General features: G+C 36.4%; 1 protein-coding gene across 1 annotated transcript in view; it reads left to right on the top strand.

Moving 5' to 3' along the window:
- LOC136039986 (transducin beta-like protein 3) overlaps positions 1 to 4,281 on the top strand; it is a 49,681-nt gene extending 45,400 nt beyond the window's left edge. Inside the window, exons 13-14 of the mRNA XM_065724050.1 lie at positions 278 to 408; positions 4,059 to 4,281. Of these exons, the coding sequence (XP_065580122.1) occupies positions 278 to 408; positions 4,059 to 4,271 (344 nt within the window). The 3' untranslated portion in view covers positions 4,272 to 4,281. The remainder of the gene's footprint in view (positions 1 to 277; positions 409 to 4,058) is intronic.
- The last annotated feature ends 14,908 nt before the right edge of the window (positions 4,282 to 19,189 follow it).

Consider the following 19,189-nt stretch of genomic DNA (forward strand, 5'->3'; position numbering starts at 1 on the left):
AACCCTAGTGGTGCTAAGTAATCCCAATGATGGTTTATCTTCCCTGTCCTTAATTAAATATATTGACCTCTACGAATACACCCAATGAATACTAATCTACTATAAAATTCCCAAGGGCACAATGAGTAATTACTTAATTATTTTTATTTATTTTTTCTTTACACTTTTTGGTAGTTTTTTAAGGTACTATGAAGATTTAGGCTTTAGAACTGTAATACATTTAAGCATTTTATCTTTTTTAAGAAATGAGGAATGTTAATATGAATTTAATTTTCAGAGATATTAATACTGCATAATATAGAAGAATTATCCTCAGTGGTTGAGAAGCTACGAGTAGATCAGAAAGATTCATTACTTCGTTATGCAACCACTTGGAACACCAATAGTAAACATTGTTTTCAGGCGCAGGTAAGAATTTCATTTTATTTAGTTTACTTTAATTAATTCAATTTATTTTTTCGTTTTGTAACAACATAATTAATTTAGTAATAACAATCTAATTTGACAAGTCTGAAGTTTCCACTGAAGTAACATAATGCAGTTGAGACCGTATTAAGTTTTCCTGACTTGTTTTCTCTCTACACTTTAATGGGAATAAAATTTCAAATGAATGAATTGGTCTTTAATGAATTAGGAAATGTAATTGTCAAAACCCACGAAGAAGGAGTCTTTTCTTTTCTAGGAACTTCGATATGTTTTCTGATTTCTTTAAAGAGTTTGAGAAAGTAGCCTACTTAAATAAAAAAATTTCGAGTATTTTTGAGACATTTTTATCGTGTTTTCCAAAATAATTTAGAAGCGGAATTAAAAAAAAGAAAACACTGATGTATTTTTAAATAGTATAACAGACATTTTAGATTTCCAAGAAAAAGTATATTTGACTTGTTTTGTGCCACACTTGCTAAATACTTTCACCATTAGCAAAGTCTAAAGAGTTATGTCGCTGACATCAAGAACCACTTTTAAAACACAAGATATTTACGAGCATCAGGATCTACTTAAAAGAAAGGTTGAAACCTTTATGAAAGGTTGAGTTAAACTGTCGCCACTAGATATTTAAAGAGTTTCGTTCAGAAAATGTGGAAATATTCTTCGATATATTAAAAGAGTATAAAAGATATATTAGATAAAAAAAATTTACGTTTACATCAAACCCTGTACCAGTCCATAGATAGAAAGCCTCAATTTATCTAAAACTACCAGCCAGGCAGAAAAAACCAAGTTTCAAATCTGACCTTGGGCAAAATTAAATGAATATGACGTCATTATAAGTATATAAGAAGGCCTTTCAGAGAGAAATTTTTAATAAAGATCTTAAAATGACAGAAGAAACAGCAAAGGAAGCTGCTCAAAGAGTTAATTCAAAGAGAAATTTTAGCATAAATCCTACAATGGCAGAAGAAACAGCCGAGGAAGCTGCTTAAAGAGTTAATGCCAAAAGGCTTGCGGCTAATAGAGAAAGTAAGAAAAGAAAGCGTGCCGAGGAATCACAACAACAGCGTGAAAACAAGCTTGTGTCTCAAAGAGAAATTACCAAAAGAAAGCGTGCCGAGGAAGCTGCTCAAAGAGTTAATTCAAAGAGAAATTTTAGTATAAATCCTGCAATGGCAGAAGAAACAGCCGAGGAAGCAGCTCAAAGAGTTAATGCCAAAAGGCTTGCGGCTAATAAAGAAAGTAAGAAAAGAAAGCGTGCCGAGGAATCACAACAACAGCGTGAAAACAGGCTTGCGTCTCAAAGAGAAATTACCAAAAGAAAGCATGCCGAGGAATCATAAGAGCAACCTGAAAATTATCGCCTGGCATTCAGGTACATCCCAGTCGATGATTATAGCTTGAGTAGATGTGTTCAAATCGGGACTATGTCTAAAATGTGTCCCTATTGCAAGGCCTTGAATTTTAATGGTGAAAAAATGGGAATGTGTTGCGCCTCAGGAAAAGTTAAACTTCCTCAACTGGCTGCACCACCAGAGCCATTGAAGACTTTGCTTACTGGAACTACGTCAGAATTTAAGCGTTTTTTGTTAAACATCAGAAAATATAACTCATGTTTCCAAATGACGTCGTTTGGTGCCCAAATCGAAAATCAAGATCAATTTATGCCCACTTTCAAAGTAAAAGGGCAAATTAATCATAGAGCAGGATCCCTTCTACCATTCTGAGGCAAGAATCATAAATTTTTACAACTGTACTTCATCAGTGATAGAAATTCTGAATTGAATGCACGTTGCGAAATTTCTCCCGACGTTGAAAGGACTATCGTTTCCCAATTGCAACATCTTTTCCACGAAAATAATAATTTATTGCGTCTGTTCAAAACAGCAATCGATTTGATGCCTACTGATATGCATAAAATTGTTATTTCCGCTGACAAAACGCCTACTGGCCAACATGTGCGTAGATACAATGCTCCAACTATCGACGAAGTGGCAATCGTTATGGTCGGTGATCAGTTTTTACCTCGAGATATTATTCTTCATTAGCGAAACGCTCAGTTGGTAAGAATTGCTGAAACTCATCGAAAAGAAAAACTAAAAAAAAGAAAAGAAAAAACTAAAAAAGAAAAAAAACTAAAAAAAAGAAGAAAAAACTAAAAAAGAAAAGAAATTAATAAAAAGAAGAAACCAAAAAAAAAAGAAAAACTAAAAAAGAAAAAAACTAAGAAAAGAAAAACCTAAAAAAGAAACTATATCTATATATATAAAAATAAGTTGTATGTATGCATGTTTGTTTGTTTGTGAGTTTGCATATGACGTCATTATAAGTATATAAGGCTTTGTATATGATGTCATTATAAGATGACGCTACAGACCGGGACACTAATGACGACCGGGACACAGAGAATATAAATGACGACCGGGACACTCAAAGAGAAATTACAGACCGGGAAACCGGGACACAAATGACAACCGGGACACAGGGAATATAAATGACGACCGGGACACTCAAAGAGAAATTACAGACTGGGACACCGGGACACAAATGACGACCAGGACACAGGGAATATAAATGACGACAGGGACACAACTACAACGGGGACGCCGGGGGGCACAGGGGGGATATATAAATAAGGCCGGGACACAGGGAATGTTCGATTAGCAATCACCATCAACAAAGCTCATCACCATCAAAAAATTATAAATATTTTCTATACAAAAGTACACTTTTAAATATTTATTCACCCGTTAAAGTCATAGTATTTCGGTGTCTTTTGTATAGATTGACTAAAACCTGCTATCTATGTTTGTTTTTTACATGGACACTTAAAAGAATATTTTTAAACATTTTCTATGAATTTTTCAGAGAAATTTGTTTCTAGTCAGACCTCCACATACCGTTCTGTATTTTTGTCAGAATTATCGTGTGTATTACCGTACTGACTACCATGTTTCTAGTCAGACCCTACCCTTACCTACTCGAAATTTTTTTAAAAAAGCTAAATATTCTTTTCAGATTCTAAATTTAGAACTCTTCGTATATAGTGGAAGTGGATAATGAAATATTCGAGCAACATCATCATAGTTAAAGTTATTGCAAAAAGAAATTTATATGGGATAGATGGCTTTGACATAGAAAACTATTTTGGATCTTTATTTCTGAGCTGCGGTCTTGAGAACTTGACTTGAAGAAAATAGTAGAATTTATCAAAAGTTCTTTATATCCCATCAAAATTAAAAATATCAAATTATAAAACCCTATTATCTATTATTAGATAATAATAAAATCTATTATTATATTACGCTATTATTTTCTTACAAGAGGGCAATTAAGTACTTGCATTAGAATCAGTACATATATTATGCATATCCATTTGTCCAGAATCCTTCAAGGAATGGCAAGAAAGACATGTTGATTGGAATATTTTTGGTGAAGATGAACGACTAATAAAAAAAATATGAGGACATAATGTGGCAAACAAAACAAATTATTATTCTTAAAGTATTTCAAGGGGACGGTAACTTCCCCTGCAGAAGGAGAAAATGTGTCTGCCCCATGATATTTTATTATTTATATGATATGAACTGTATATAATAAGTTGGCCTTTTCTATCTCTTTTTTAGGCTGTTTTATCATGTCTTCTTCGTTCTATGACTCCTGATGAGTTGCTGGAGTTACCGAATTTCAAAGCATGTTTGGAGGGGTTTATCCCATACACAGAGAGGCACATGGCAAGGCTGAATCGTTTACAACAGTCCTCGACATTCCTCGAATATGCTTCTTCGCAAGTTAAATTATCAGCTATGAATTTTGTTAAAAAAGAGGAAATAGAGTAATTTTATTCTATATATGTATTGTTTTTAAGTTTAATGCTTCGTAGTTTGATTTTTGCGTGTCTTTTTATTAACCTTGAATAAAAAAAAACTATTGCTGACCAATGGTCTACGCAGCGTAAGTACCAATCTCCTGATTTTCTACCTTTGGTCGGTAGAGTAGTTCATGGTTGGGGGCAAATCGTCTGACACTGCGCCTGTTTTTCCCATAAATTTTTCATAGTACTAATTTAGAGCTTTGGGTAACTCAATTTAATTAAATAAAGAAGAGAACCTTTCATCACTTCAGTATTTATTCACTATTTGCCTTACTTGTCCAAAATTTGTTTCGGTGAGTAATATCATTATGATAACGCTATTAGGTTTTTTGTCTGACTCTAAATTTTTGCTTGTCAATAACTCTGGTATATTGAATGCCTTTGTTTTTCTCTGCCATATTTTGTTCTTTTTTCTTCCATATTTGGATCGCAAGACAACATAGTATCCATCCTACTGTTTTATCGAGCCACGTTACTTTCAGCGGCATTTGTATCTCTTTTAAATCTCCTTTTATTATATTTTAGAATGTTATCTCTATTTTAGCGCTGTTTTTGCGTAATACATACTTTGGATTCTTGGCACTGATACTTCTATCGTTTTTCTTTCGTTTTACTGACCCTCTTGACATCATCACAAGTTACCACCTTGAACTGTTGAGGTGGCATAACCTAACACCACTTACATTCTGACGCTATAACGTCATTATGTACTGACGGTCCTGGTGTCATTATAAATAATGTCACAAAATAGTTTTTTTTATACTTTTACCGTCATATATGGCTGTAAGCTACGATTATAACGTCCTTCTTCATCCGTATACGGACTTGTATAAGTCCGTATAAGTCTGTATAAGTCGTATAAGTCCGTATACGGACTTGCAGTTTCTTGTCAAAAATTGATTGTATTTTAAAGTTTTGATTGTATTGTAACTATAAAAATTATAAAACTTTATAACTACAAAAAATTATAAAATTATTAACTATTGTAACTAAATTGTAACTATAAAATTATAAAACTTTAAAGTTTTGATTGTATTGTACTATAAAATTGATTGTATTTTAAGTTTTGTTGATTTTAAAAGCACACAGAAGTAGCAAATTCCTATAAAATGAGCCCCTAAGAAACTTCCTATGACGTTTCAGTGCCCCACTAGCGGTGAAGAAGAAAAAAATAGAAGACTCATCAGTGCTTTCCATGCAAGAAGTGTTTTTCTTGCTGTTCAAGCCAGGGGACTTCAGGGGATTCTGTTCATCTTCAATTTGAAAGTGGTGCCTGCCTGCTTGCCTGCTAGAACGGAGCTTTCTACTCGAAAGCAGAAACATGGTTTGATGAAACGAAAGCTTGGCTGCACAACTTCAGATACTCCTCTCTGACATAGGCTATATAACTCCACTTAGTTTTTCGACCATTCTGTCTGACAATGGTCGACAGTTTTTGACCATTGCGATTTCAAGGATGTACTTTTTACTTCGATGCAATTTGGTTTCGAAATAATTAATTTGGATTACTCTTGGCCAAACTTCGTCCTTTATTAGGTTGCAGCTGTATTTGCAAGAACGATGATTGTACAATAGAAATTGCTAGCAAACTCGTCTTTGATTTCTTTAATTTTTTATTTAGTTTTAGACATTACTTTCCGCAGCAAAAGAAATATCGCAAGGTAGGCTTGAATAGGCTTGAATGGCTAGGCATAGGGAGTATGCATCAGTGTACTTTTTCAGAGTACTTTTTACAGAGACTTACTTTTTAACGTTAGGGTTGTTAGGATGCTTTTTACATTTTTTTGTATTTTCTTCTTGTGTATGAAGAATTATGGTTAATAGTTTTTCTACATCTTTTATATTATTCGAGATTGGCTAAATTCACGACATTAAATTGTTAAATAGGCAGGATGTGAACATTGTTTGACCTATCCGATAAGTGGCTGGGCGCAGAGAGGGATTCTCAATGCAAGGAATCGTTGATTAAAAGGTCATTGTCCGATTAAAAGTTCTACCTGATTTTCACTTTTTTTTATTCGAAATTAATTAAAATAGGAAGGCCGTGCCGTGTAAGAAACTGTTTAGTTTTTGCTGCTAGGTTCGCAGGCACATTTCTTGCTATTTTGTGTTTTTGCTTGTGTATGGAAAATCCTGTAAACACGTTTTCTTGATCTCACACTCTTTCCCGCTTTAGCAGCCAGTGCTAAAGTGGGAAAAGAAGTTAACAGCCTGTTCAAATAGTCTCTATGTTTTGTAAATGATATTTCAGGTAATTATTAGGTAAGGATCTTAAGTAGTTGTATTTGGTCCAGGTGATTGGTACTGATACCATGTAGAGCGAGGTATTAAGGAGGGGATATCTCCCTTTACATGCGGTAGCATTTCTTTTCGTTTTTAAGTTCCAATGTTCCTCCCTAGTTTCAGTTGAAAAAACTCGTTTTTTTCTATTTAATTTATGATCGTTGTCAAATAATACCGGTAAATTTGCCATTCTCCTCCGTGGAAAATTCTCCCCTCTCCAAACAAAAAACTCTCCATGGAAAGTTCCTCCTGCGTCAAGCCTTCCTCCACCACGACAAATCCATCCCTGCTGAAAATTCCACCCAGAAATTCTCTTTGGCCTACTTTCGTCTGAAAAAAGACTTGTTTTTCATTTAAATCCTCACCTTTTTTCAAATCATGCCGTAAAAACCCCTCAACGGGAATTTTTCTGGAAATTCCATCATTTAAGTGGATTGTCTCTACCGCAGGTAATTCTCCCATGAAGAATTCCCGCGGAAAATTCCTCCATGGAGAATTTCTCCTGAAGAAAATTCCGTCATGAAGAATTTCAGTTATGCTCTCTACCGAAATTTTACCAAATTTTATATCTTATTTGCATAATTTACGTCACATTCGACCCTTGCATAGATGATTCACGCTACGTTGACAAAAGTGATGCAGAGGCAATCTAACTGTTTATATTAGCTCACGCATCCAAAGGGTGAAATCAGCAGCATTTCAATGTTTTCCCCTAATGATGAAACAAAAAAGCAGGTTTTTCCAACTGAAAGTAAGAATTGACATTAAAACTTAAACGAACATAATTTATTAAAACATGGGGAGGATACCCCCTCCAAAATACTTCGCTTCTCCAGAATACTTCACGCTAACGTTATTTAGAATGTTCAAAAAGTTATTGTATTCTAATTTAACACACATTGTGTTTCACTTTTCGTTCGAAAAGTATTGAGATACAAAATCATACTTTAGCGTAAAGAGCGAAGTATTTAAGAGGGGATATCCTCACATCCTACCACTGAAAATTCCCCCAGAGAAAATTCACCTCCCGAAAAATGTCTGTTTACTTCCCAATAACAAATGCTATGTGTAAGCAATAGGCAATAGGCTTTTCTTTTTGAATTAAATTTAAAAAACAAGTTTTTGAACTGAAAGTAAGGAACGACACTAAAACTTAAAACGAACAGACATTATTCCGTATATGAATGGTGCTGTTGCCTCCTCAACGCCTCGCTCTATAAACTAAAGTTTGACTCTTTGTCACAACTCTACTTATTAAAACAATAAAAAATTGAGCGCAAAGAATGAGGCATTGAGGAGGGGACAACCCCTTTTCATATACGGAAAGTGGAAGTGAGCCACAACGTAGTAAGTATATTTCTGTTAGTTTTAAGTTTTAATGTTGCTCCTTACTTTCAATTAAAAAAACTTGTTTTTTGTATTTAATTTCTGAACGTTTTTCAACTAATGTAGGTTCGAGTTTGGCTCACCGTGCATGAAAAATTAAAACCAAATTTGAAAATTAATCGTGGAAGATTTATTCTTTATATGAAGAGTTGCCCCCTCCTCATTACCTTACTGTGTACGCTAAAGCTGTTAGCACTTCTTAAAAAGCTTACTGCTCTAGTAAGCCCCCGTTCTTCAGTAACGCTTAATAAATTTGGACAAACAGTCAAAGTTTAACGTAAAGAGCAAGGTATTAAGGAGGGGGACACCTCTTCTTCATGGAAGGGGAACCTTTTATTTATGGAGGGGGAACCCTCCCCCACACGGAAATCCCCTTCGGTGAAAGTTCATCCAACGTAAAGTAAACCTTCCCCCCCTCAAATTCCCTCCAGACAGTTTCATCCTCGCTGAGAATCCCCCTCCCTGTATAATTGCTTGCGGACGATTCAGCCTGAAAAATTCTCCTTTGTATTCTTTCATTTGAATAAGATTTTAATCTTTAATTGACTTCTCGGTCACTCCAGAAATGTCCCCTACCGTGGAAATTATTTCCCATAAATCAAAACACGCGGAAAATAGGCCCCAAATAATACCGCCGGAACTTCTCCGCATGGAAAATTGACACAAACCGTAATAACTCCGGGCCGACACTGATGTTTTTTAAAAAAATTTTATTAAAATATTTATAATATCCGATGCTACTACTACTACTACTGACTACTCATCGCAGCACCAAACCGCCTGAAGCCATTGACAAATTTGGGCTATATATTTTGAAACAGACTTATCTATCTATCTATCTATTTGCACATTAGAGGCGGAGGGGTAAAATATAGCGGGTCTGGATGCAAAATGTGTTAGGCACAATTATTCTGTATATTATGGAGCAAGAATTGTTTTCTGACTTCAAACTGTCCAAGTGCTTTAATCCCCCTCCCTTATTTGTAAGTATATAGCACAAATTATATATTTCTCGTCTATTCTTTCACTTGTCTTTGTCTTGTCTCGTGCTAAGGTGAAAGAAACTAACGAAGACACCGGTGTGTTCTCGACTTTTACACAGCGTAAACATGAGTGAGTGGCGCATAATGCACAAGTGCCAAAATTCCTTCCCCCCACGGAAAAAAACAAAATACAAATAAAATTTCTTATTTTCCGCAAAAATTTCTTATTTCTGCAAAAAGCATTATTTTCCCGGGGGGTGGGGTATTTTCCTTGGGGGAGGGGGAGTGAACGCCTAGAACCATGAAGAGGATACCCCCTTCACAATACCTCGCTCTTCACGCTAACGTTATTTAGAATTTTCAAAAAGCTTTTTATTCTAATTTAACGAACCTTGTGTTTCATTTGTTGCTCGTAAAAGATGGGGATACAAAGTTGTTATCAAAATGTTAATAATATTCAAAGAAGTGTAGAGTGTCCCCACTCTGCATCCACCGATATTCTTTCATAAGGGAAATCTGGCTCATGACAAATTCCTTCCCCCACGGAAAATTCCACCGTGGAAAACTCTTTTCACGTCAAAATACTCCTCCTCCTCCAGGGAAATTCCCGAAGACGAATTCTATTCTAGCTGAAAATTCCACCCAGAAACTTTCTTGTGGACGATCTCAGGTGAAAAATGTTTCTTGCGCACTTTCATTTAAAAAAGACTTTAATTTTTGATTGTTTTTCAAATCATGCCCGTAATCCCTCCTTGAAAAGTTTCCCAGCAAAAAGCCTGCAAAAGGGTATTTTCCAGCAAAGGTTTCTTTGGGGGGGAGGGGTGCCAAAGAAACTTTTAAAGACGTATCAAAAATGTGAAGTTGATATCTATTCCCTTATGATTTCTAGGTATATTTCTGGTCCATGCTGTTATTATGAAAGTAAAGAATAATATTAAACGCCAAAATGACCAGAATTCATTCCATACAAGAGGGTGATTGCCCGTTCCTTATCCATATCTCCACCTCGAGGTCAATGAAAATTTTGGAGTGTGCTCATTAGATCAGAAATTGAGAGCTCTAGTCCCTTTTTTGAAGTCCAAAGGGATTGGAGATCAACCAGCTACGTGGGGTGATGTTTTCTGGGGGGGGGGTATTTTCTGTGTTTTCCAGGATGGGGTATTTTCTGGGGAGGGGAAATTGCTGGCCATCGAAAAAGGACAAAGAAAGATGAAAAAAAAATCGCTAATATCTTTCGATACGTCAAACGAGGCATTCTCAATGCCGGAAAAGAACAGAAACGTCTAACGATAAGAAAACAGGAATTACAACTAATCAAGTGAAGAAGGGAAGGGGAAAATCAGAATTGCTCGTCAACGTCAACCTTATTCACAAATCCACCTCATGGTCAAAGAAACTTCGATGTGTTCATTAGATCAGAAATTGAGAGTTCTAGTCCTTTCTTTGAAGTCCAAAGGGATTGGATACCAACCAGCTGTGTGGGGGTGCCGTTTTCGGGGGGGGGGGGGTTAAATGCCGGCCGCCGAAAAAGGATAAGGAAAGATAGAAAAAAGACCGCTAATATCTTTAGATGCGTCAAACGAGGCATGCTCAGTGCCGATAAAAGCAAAAAAAGTACAGAAACGTCTAGCAATAAGAAAACAGAAATTACAACTAATCAAGTGAAGAAGAAAAGGGGAAAATCAGGAACTGCTCGTCAATAAAACTAAATATGTGAAATTAATATCTACTCCCTTATAATTTTTGGGTATATTCCTGGTCTACCCTGTTATTATGAAAGTATAGAATAACACTACACTCCAAAATGAGCAGAATTTATTCCCTACAGGAAGGGAATAATTACCCCTTCCTTAACCACAAATCCACCTCGTGGTCAAAGGAACTTCGGAGTTGGCTTGTTAGATCAGAAATTGTGAATTCTAGGCCTTTTTTTAAAGTCCAAAGGGATTGGATAACAACTAGATACGTGGGGGTGACATTTTCGGGAAGGGGGAGGTATAATTTCCGTGGGGGGCTATTTTCCGGAGGCGGGGGGGGGGGGGGGGGAAATGCTGGCCACCGAAAAACCACAAGGAAAGATAAAAAACCGCTAATATTTTTAGATGCGTCAAACGAGGCATGCTCAATGTTTATAAAAACGAAAAAAGAACAGATACATCTAGCAATAACAGGAAAGAAAACAGGAATTGCAACTAATCAAGTGAAGAAGAGAAGGGGAAAATCAGGAATTGCTCGTCAATAAAACTTAAAGTAATTGAAATCTAACCTGCATTAGGCTGGACTCTTGTTACCTGGATGGAGTTGGAGTAGCTTAAACAAACCAATATTTCAAGAATATCAAGAGAGGGCTCGTTCCAGCGAATTTCAAAAATACTAGTGCACTTTTAAAGTTCTAATGCGAAAATACTGGCGGGCAGCTAACCTCTCTCTCATGCCCTTTTTTACCCAAAGTCATCCGAACAAAATTTTGAGATATCCATTTTGTTCACCTTAGCTGAAATATCAAATGAGTGTGCCTCCGAACAGGGTCGTATCCGTTTTCTCTTTTTCCGGGGGGAGGATTACAAAAAAATCTTTAAAAAAGTATCAAAACTTGTTTATACTCATTTGTGTTACGTTTTTACGAGTTTGGTAAACATTTGGTGGGGGAGTAAATAACTCTAGCCCTCCCCTCTATTTGGGTATGGCCTTGCCTCTGGAGATAACAACCCCCCCCCCCCCATAACCTGACGTAAGGGCTGTAATTTATAAATTGCCTATTGTTTACTTATAGTATTTGTTAGTAAACAGACATATTGGGAGAAAAGGAATTTTCTGTGGGGGATTTTCCATGTGCGGAATTTTCTATGGGCAGGGAAGTTTCCGGGGATGAACTTACAAAGGAGAATTTGTCCAAACTCCTATACGAAATTTGTCTTACTTTCTCTTTGCCAATTCAATTTTTCATAAAGAGATGTTCTGGGGAAATTGTCATGACCTCCCTCCCACACAGCATCTGGGGGAACAGCTATAAGTTATGTATTTTGCCTATTGTTTATGTATAGTGATTGTTATTTGGAAGTAAACAGAAAGATTTTAGGGAGGGGGAATTCGCCGCGAGGGGATTTTCAATGGGAATTTTAAATGGACAGGGGAGTTGACGGAGATGAACTTACAAGGGAGAATTTGCCAAAATTCCTACGCAAAATTTATCTTACTTTCTCTTCGCTGATTCAATCTTATATCTGGAGGTGTTCCGGGGAAATTGTCCAGGGGAAATTTCCCAAGAGGTTAAAATTGTCTGCAGGATTTTTTCGTGGGAGGGAGTGATTCCCCACGGGAGAAATTATTTTATCAACAGGCTAAAAACCCGGATTGGAGCCTGATTTCATCGATTAAGTTCAGCTTGTTGTCTGCTAGAACCGCCCCCACGACCAGGGGTGTTGTGGGCTAAAATTTATGTACCAGTAGGCATTTGAATGTAATATTTTTATAGCAGAAGGAGAAACATTTAATTGCCAGAAGGTATTGATGGCATTTAATATGCATTTAGCGTTTAATATACTATAAGGAGGCTAAAGGTTTATTTCTAATTGAATAAAAATGAAGAAGTAAAATTCTTTTTATAATAAATAAAATTGAATAAGTAAAATTTGAATACTGTAATATGTATTTCCATTTCAATGCTGTAATAACTGGTAAAGAGAATATTTGTAATATAATTCGCTTTCAGCGAAGCGCCACTGGTGCAATTGGCCTTAGGTTTTTTAAGTTAGGAAAGGAGGCAGTAGCTAAATTCTTGTTTGTAGTGAAACTAAGTTTGTCGTGAACGCTCTCGGGATGAAATAAGGTTAAAGTAAATATTTGATGTATAATAATGTCAACTGCTGGAAAGCCAATCAGTTCAAAATTTTATTTTACTGTAATTTAATTTTTTTATTTTCAATGTTATAATAAGTATGTAAGAAAATGTTTGTAATAAAGTGCCATTTTCAGCAAAGCGCCAATGACACAGAGTGCAAGTCGCAGCAAAAATTTTTGCATATCGGTAATAAGTGTTCCGTATGGATTGACGCTATGTGAGAGACAATATTTCCCACAAGCGCGATCTATTCCAGATTTTGAGAGATACAACAGCAGTGAAAATGTTTGAAATAATAAAACGTTTGAATGACCTCTTCTATTTGACAGTTTACCCTTAAGCCGATCGGATAGATCTATAGATTGATTCGGTCAACGGGCCTCTAGTGGATGTAAGCGTCTGGTTGTAATGGATACAAAGGTATTTCAGAGACTGGGACTGCTGGATTCTAATACTATCAATGACGATATTGGCAACCGCCGGATTGGCACCGTTAAAAACATAAATCCTGTTTGTTTTTTTTTCAATGCTGACCCATAGTCCTATTATTCTGTGTATTGTCACCATGAGGTGAAGATTCTTTTGTATACGCAGGCGAGATCCACGCCCTCTTTAAAAATGTCCCTCAAATGACTCTAGCTACGGATTACATTTCAGAATTGAACCTGATGGGGCTTAGAACGGATCTTTGTCGAACTCCCTTGGAAGCATGAATGGACTCTAGAAGCTTTTGCCTACAGTGTTTGCGATTTTTTTCATCCCAAAACAAGACGGGTGTGCGAGTGGTAGCATCAATCCTGGAGAGTTTGGACAATGTTGGGATGTACAGCTGAGTTTAAGAGGCAGCAGAGTTCTTGCAAATGGAGCAGCAAAACTAAGCAAAAGGTAGCAGCAAAACTGACCCTGGAGACAAATAGTGGCTTTTTGACCAGAGATGCAGTTGTTATTGTGTCTCTTTAGTAGCTGATGGTCATTAGATGGATAATGTTTAAACATACTGTTAACGTCTCAGAAATGTATCCTATTAACCCCTGGGTTTCCCGTACTATCCAAAATACCTGTTCTACAGACAATTCCAAAGAGACCAAAGGACCTTCGCGGGGGTTCATGAAGAAAAAATAAAAGGCACCTCAGCAAATTAGAGAAGAATAACGAATAAATGATTATTTGGAACTTTTAAAGAAATACACAAATTTTGCTTTCTAATCCTTGGGGAGAGGAGAATCATTACCCGTTCAAATTCTTCTAGTCCCATACCGTCGTATTGAAAAAAGTGGTATTATCATCCTTATTAATATCATTATTATGATTGCGACTACAATAATAATTCTTGTTATTGTTATAAGTAGACTTATCAAACAGACACAAAGATTAGGCCAAAGGGCCCTTTGGTTTAATACCTTCCGTCCTAAAAGAACTGTTTTGCGATTTGCCAGGTGACGGGCATTACCCACCACAACTACATCCTCTAGCTTAACATTCAAATTTGTGAATTGTTTCTACCTGATGCTTAATTCTGGCTGATGGTTCTTCAATCACACGTTTTCTTGTTTCGACGGCCATCTGACACCCTTGACAAAATAGCGGATGAGCTCTTGTAACTCGCTCAAGAAACACACAAAATTACCAATTCCTGCAATGACTTCAGCAGCCATTTGTATCCCTATTTCAGAAACTTTAAGACCAAAGAAGATTTTTCGTCTTCCTGTGATTAAGCTTTGGAATTTCTTCCTTTGTTGTATATATCCAACATTTCTCTGCCAGTTTTATTCCGCCCTCTCAAGGGCCAATTTCATTATAGCTGCTATCCGGCAATTTTGAGTAACAAGAACTGTATGTTCCAGTTTATAAAAAGTCATTGCTGCCACAGCCTTAGGCACTTTATCTTTGAGTTTGCTGCTTGTGGTTCAAGAATGTCCCAGAACCTATGTCTGTTTAATACAGTTACTATTAGTTACTAGTCTATTTTATACTTCTTACCTCTCCAATTCCTTTTTTCCTGATCAAATAGTTCGTGGTAACGAACCGTAAGTAAGGAGCGACCCGGCTCAGTAGTAACCGAAACTATAGAAAACGGATCTAATAAAAAAGATACATCCAAAGAATCGGATTTTATGTTACTGCTATTACTGCTACTAATAACTCACTGCAGCACCAAGCCGCCTGAGGCCAACACAGCTACGCACGCTCTTCCTCCAAACTATTCTATTCAAGACCTCCCTCTTTACACCCTCCCAGGAAGTTCCATTTACTTTAAATCTTTATTTATGACATCCTCCCAACCCAAAAGAGGGCAACCTGCTTTCCGTGTAGCCCCAGACGGTTGGCCCAAAAGGACAATCTTCGGCAATCTCTCATCTATCATCCGCAGAACGTGACCTAGCCATCTTACCCTTTCTTTCATTATAGCCCTAAAAAGTGGTATTGAACAAGATATTTCGTACAGCCTACTGTTTGAAATACGGTCAGTCAGCCGGGTACCCAGAACAATCCGTAGACAATTTCTCCGGAAAACATCTGGTAAATTTTCATGCACTTTTCGGAGCGCCCATGCTTCAGAGCCATATTTGACCACTGTCATCACTGTAGCTTCCAGTATTCTAATCTTGGTTTGCAAAATTATCTTCCTATTCTTCCAAACTTTTTTTAACTGTAAAAAAAAAAACCCAAGCCTTAGCTATTCTACTTTTAACGTCTTCGCTGCTCCCACCGTCTTTACTAATAATACTGCCAATGTAAGTGAAGCTGCCCACCTGATCAATTTTTTCGTTACCCAACGTCACCTTTTCACCTTTACTTATTCGTAGCCTTGTCTTAATTTTCTTAGTGACTTAATCTTCTTAGCATTAATTTTCAAACCTATTCTATTACCCTGAACTCGCAAAACCTCTAAAAATTTATTCATTTTGCTCACACTTTCATTTAATATGCTTAAATCATCAGCATAATCTAAGTCCAGGAAAGTTTTTCCTCCCCATTCGATTTCGTGGTCTCCAACTGCCTTTCCTGTGCTCCTTAGACAAAGTCCATCAAAATGTGGGAGGATTTTTCATTGAGGAATTACACATTTTACACATGGCGGGATGCAGAAAGAAAAAGTAACAATAAATTTCTCCGAATTAAAGAGTATCTATGGGGCTCTTGTTCGAGGATTTAGGACCATCCTAAAAAATAAAGTAATAGACTATTAAACACAGCCCCTGTCCGATAGTTCTTAGGGGTTTGAGGGCCATGGCCTTCAAAAATAGTTATAGGCTTTTCGACACGATGAAAATAATATATTGTTTTTCAGGCTAAAACCAAACCATTTCAAAGGGGAAAGTAACTGGGACTGTTAGAGTAGTTTGATAGTTCTGAAAGGGGGGAAGGGCTGAGGGCCCTAGTTTTTAAAAAGTAGTTATAGGTTTCCTAAACGTGATGGAAAAAATTAATTCTTTGTCAGATTTATTCCTTTTTCCAGGCTCCTGTTGAAATACCGGCGGAGGAGGGTGAGCAATAAGGACGAAAACCAAATTGAGTTGATCAATTATTAGAGGACTGGTTTGGTGAGGCATTGACGACCATACAAATGGACGAGATTAATAACGCCCCTCTCGTAAGTAAAATCGCAGTTATTGAAAGTGAAAATCAAATTTTTTTCATCAATATTTTCCAAAAAGAACGGAGAAGTCCAAGGGGTAGTTGGCTTTTCAACTTAGGAAAACTATACCATTTTGGAAGGGGAAATAGCCGAATTGTTGGGGGACTTGTTCGATCCTGCTGCTGGGAGCCTTGATCCTCGAGAACAAAACTGGTTATTAAACTCTGCTAAAATAATGAATTCTTTTTAAAGTTAACAAAAATGCACCATTTCAAAGGGAAAATAACTGGGACCGTTGGGGGTGCATCTTCGATAGTTCTGAGGGAGGGGGTTTGAGGGCCCCGACCCTCAGAAATAAAACTGGCTATTAAAAACTGTTAGAATAATACATTCTTTTTCAGATTAAAACCAAATTATTCCAAAGAGGGAAATAACTGGCAACTGGGACTTCTTGGAGTGGTAGGGGGTTGAGGGCCCTGAATAATAAAAAAACTGATTATTAAACACAGTTAAAAAAATATATATATTTTAAGGTTAAAATCATAACTGTTTCAAACAGAAAACAAGTTGTTAATATTGTTTTTAGTCTCATCTAGCGACATTATTGCCAGAATCAACTCAGAGTGCCAACAATCTTTATGATGACATGGAGAATCCTATCCTGTCGCCGCCACCAGCACTTTCTGACAGTCTCTGGGCCCACACCGAGACGCAACAACCCCCAGAGGAGAGTGAACTGGAAGGGGTAAACTTATTGTGTGAGGGGGTGAGCCCAAATAGTGTAACTCCCCCAACTTTGATCTAGACAGTTTTGCGGCCAATCTAAGCCTTGATGCCGAATTTCTGGATCAGCTACTAGGGGACTTAAGACAAAACACCGTCGAGAGACCCTTTTTTTCCTCATTGGTTCAATGGGCTAGAGAAACGCCAGGGCAGAAGGAAAAAAATAGTGCAAATTATGGGTTCCCAAAAAGAGGGCAAAAAAAGTTTTGAAGCTTCAATTATAAGCTCCTTTCCCATTACCTTACCGTTAACTCTTGAGAGACAGGAAAACACCGTCAAGAGACCCTTTTTTCCTCATTGGTTCAATGGGCTAGAGAAACGCCAGGGCAGAAGGATAAAATAGTGCAAATTATGGGTTCCCAAAAAGAGGGCAAAAAAAGTTTTGAAGCTTCAATTATAAGCTCCTTTCCGATTACCTTACCGTTAACTCTTGAGAGACAGGAGAACACCGTCGAGAGACCCTTTTTTCCTCATTGGTTCAATGGGCTAGAGAAACGCCAGGGCAGAAGGAAAAAATAGTGCAAATTATGGGTTCCCAAAAAGAGGGCAAAAAAAGTCTTGAAGCTTCAATTATAAGCTCCTTTCCCTTACCTTACCGTTACCGTTAACTCTTACATTACCGTTACCGTTAACTCTTACATTACCTTACCGTTAACTCTTGAGAGACAGGAATGACACATAGAGCGTCTACAACTGGCACAAAATATGCCAATACAACTGATCTTTAAGCTAGGTTAAGCTAACTGATGTTAAGTTAGGTTCATTTGACTTCAGTAAGGGTAGCATGCTTGATTACCGTACAGGTCACCAAAGGAATATTGACGTGCGGACTTTTTGTTAATTGAGCTTATAGTTTATTTCTTGATTAAATTAACTAATTGTATTTTTGACAATACTTAGTAAAGATTTAATAAATAAATTAAGTATTTATAAAATAAATTTAAACCTGTGATGCATTGAAACAGTCATTAAAGAATCCACTAAAGGGGTTATAAAATAAGATACCTAAGTAATAATATCATACAAAAAAAAATACAAGACATTTTGTTTTTAATCATAAACATATCCAAATAATTTCTGAAAGCAGAAACCTAATAATTTCGTAACAATTTTCAATTTAAAATAAAATTAAAATATATTGCAATTACATTTTCGCTTTTTTTCCGTAAGTGTCACGAACTTTTTAGGTTTAATGGGCAAAGAAAATAAACCCCTTACTGACTACTATCAACTCCTAAATAGGAATTAATAGGTGGAAATGATTTATAGATATGACTTATTTATCTGAAAGCTTTGAATCAGTTTGGCCTATAAAACGTAAAATGTTTTATAATATTTATCCGCAAGCTGACAATTGTCACCTGATAATATATCTATTAATTTGATAATTCCCTGGTCTTTGATAGTGCTTTTCACAGGTCTTCGTCCAGTTCAAATCTATGTAGTTAACTATGTAATAAGACCGTACAAGCAAACATAAGATATTACTAGGCTGATATTGAATAAATATGGTAGGAGTATATTGAATAGAAAACCAAGGAGCTATCCTTGGTTTTATAAGTTTATATCAAGGGTTAAATTTACCAAGCTTGACCAAGCCAACGTCTTTTGAGGAGGCAACCAATAACTACCATCGCGGGGCAATTGGGTTCTTGGATCGAGTGACGATTACTAAGAACAAGTTAAAAGTTAAGAACTTAGATATATTCCAAAATGTGTTTTTACTACTGATAGAAGTATTTTAAATTATATACTGTTTCACGAGATGTAATGAGGGCAAAAATATAATATATGACAAATTTGCTTCTTTTTTACAACAGAAACTGCCATTTTTTATTGGCATCAACTATGTTTGATGTCAGGATATAGTAACATTTTGTACTGGTCAAGATGCAGTTAGAAGAGTATTAGAGTAGTAGTAGGATTTAGTTGTATTTTGAAATTCATTCAGGATGAATCTGTTATTATGGCTTGAAGTTGCACCAAAGAACGTCCGCGACTAATATATGATAGAAAAGAATATAAGA

The sequence above is a fragment of the Artemia franciscana genome, chromosome 20 (genome assembly GCF_032884065.1).
Source record: "Artemia franciscana chromosome 20, ASM3288406v1, whole genome shotgun sequence".
NCBI lineage: Eukaryota > Metazoa > Arthropoda > Branchiopoda > Anostraca > Artemiidae > Artemia > Artemia franciscana.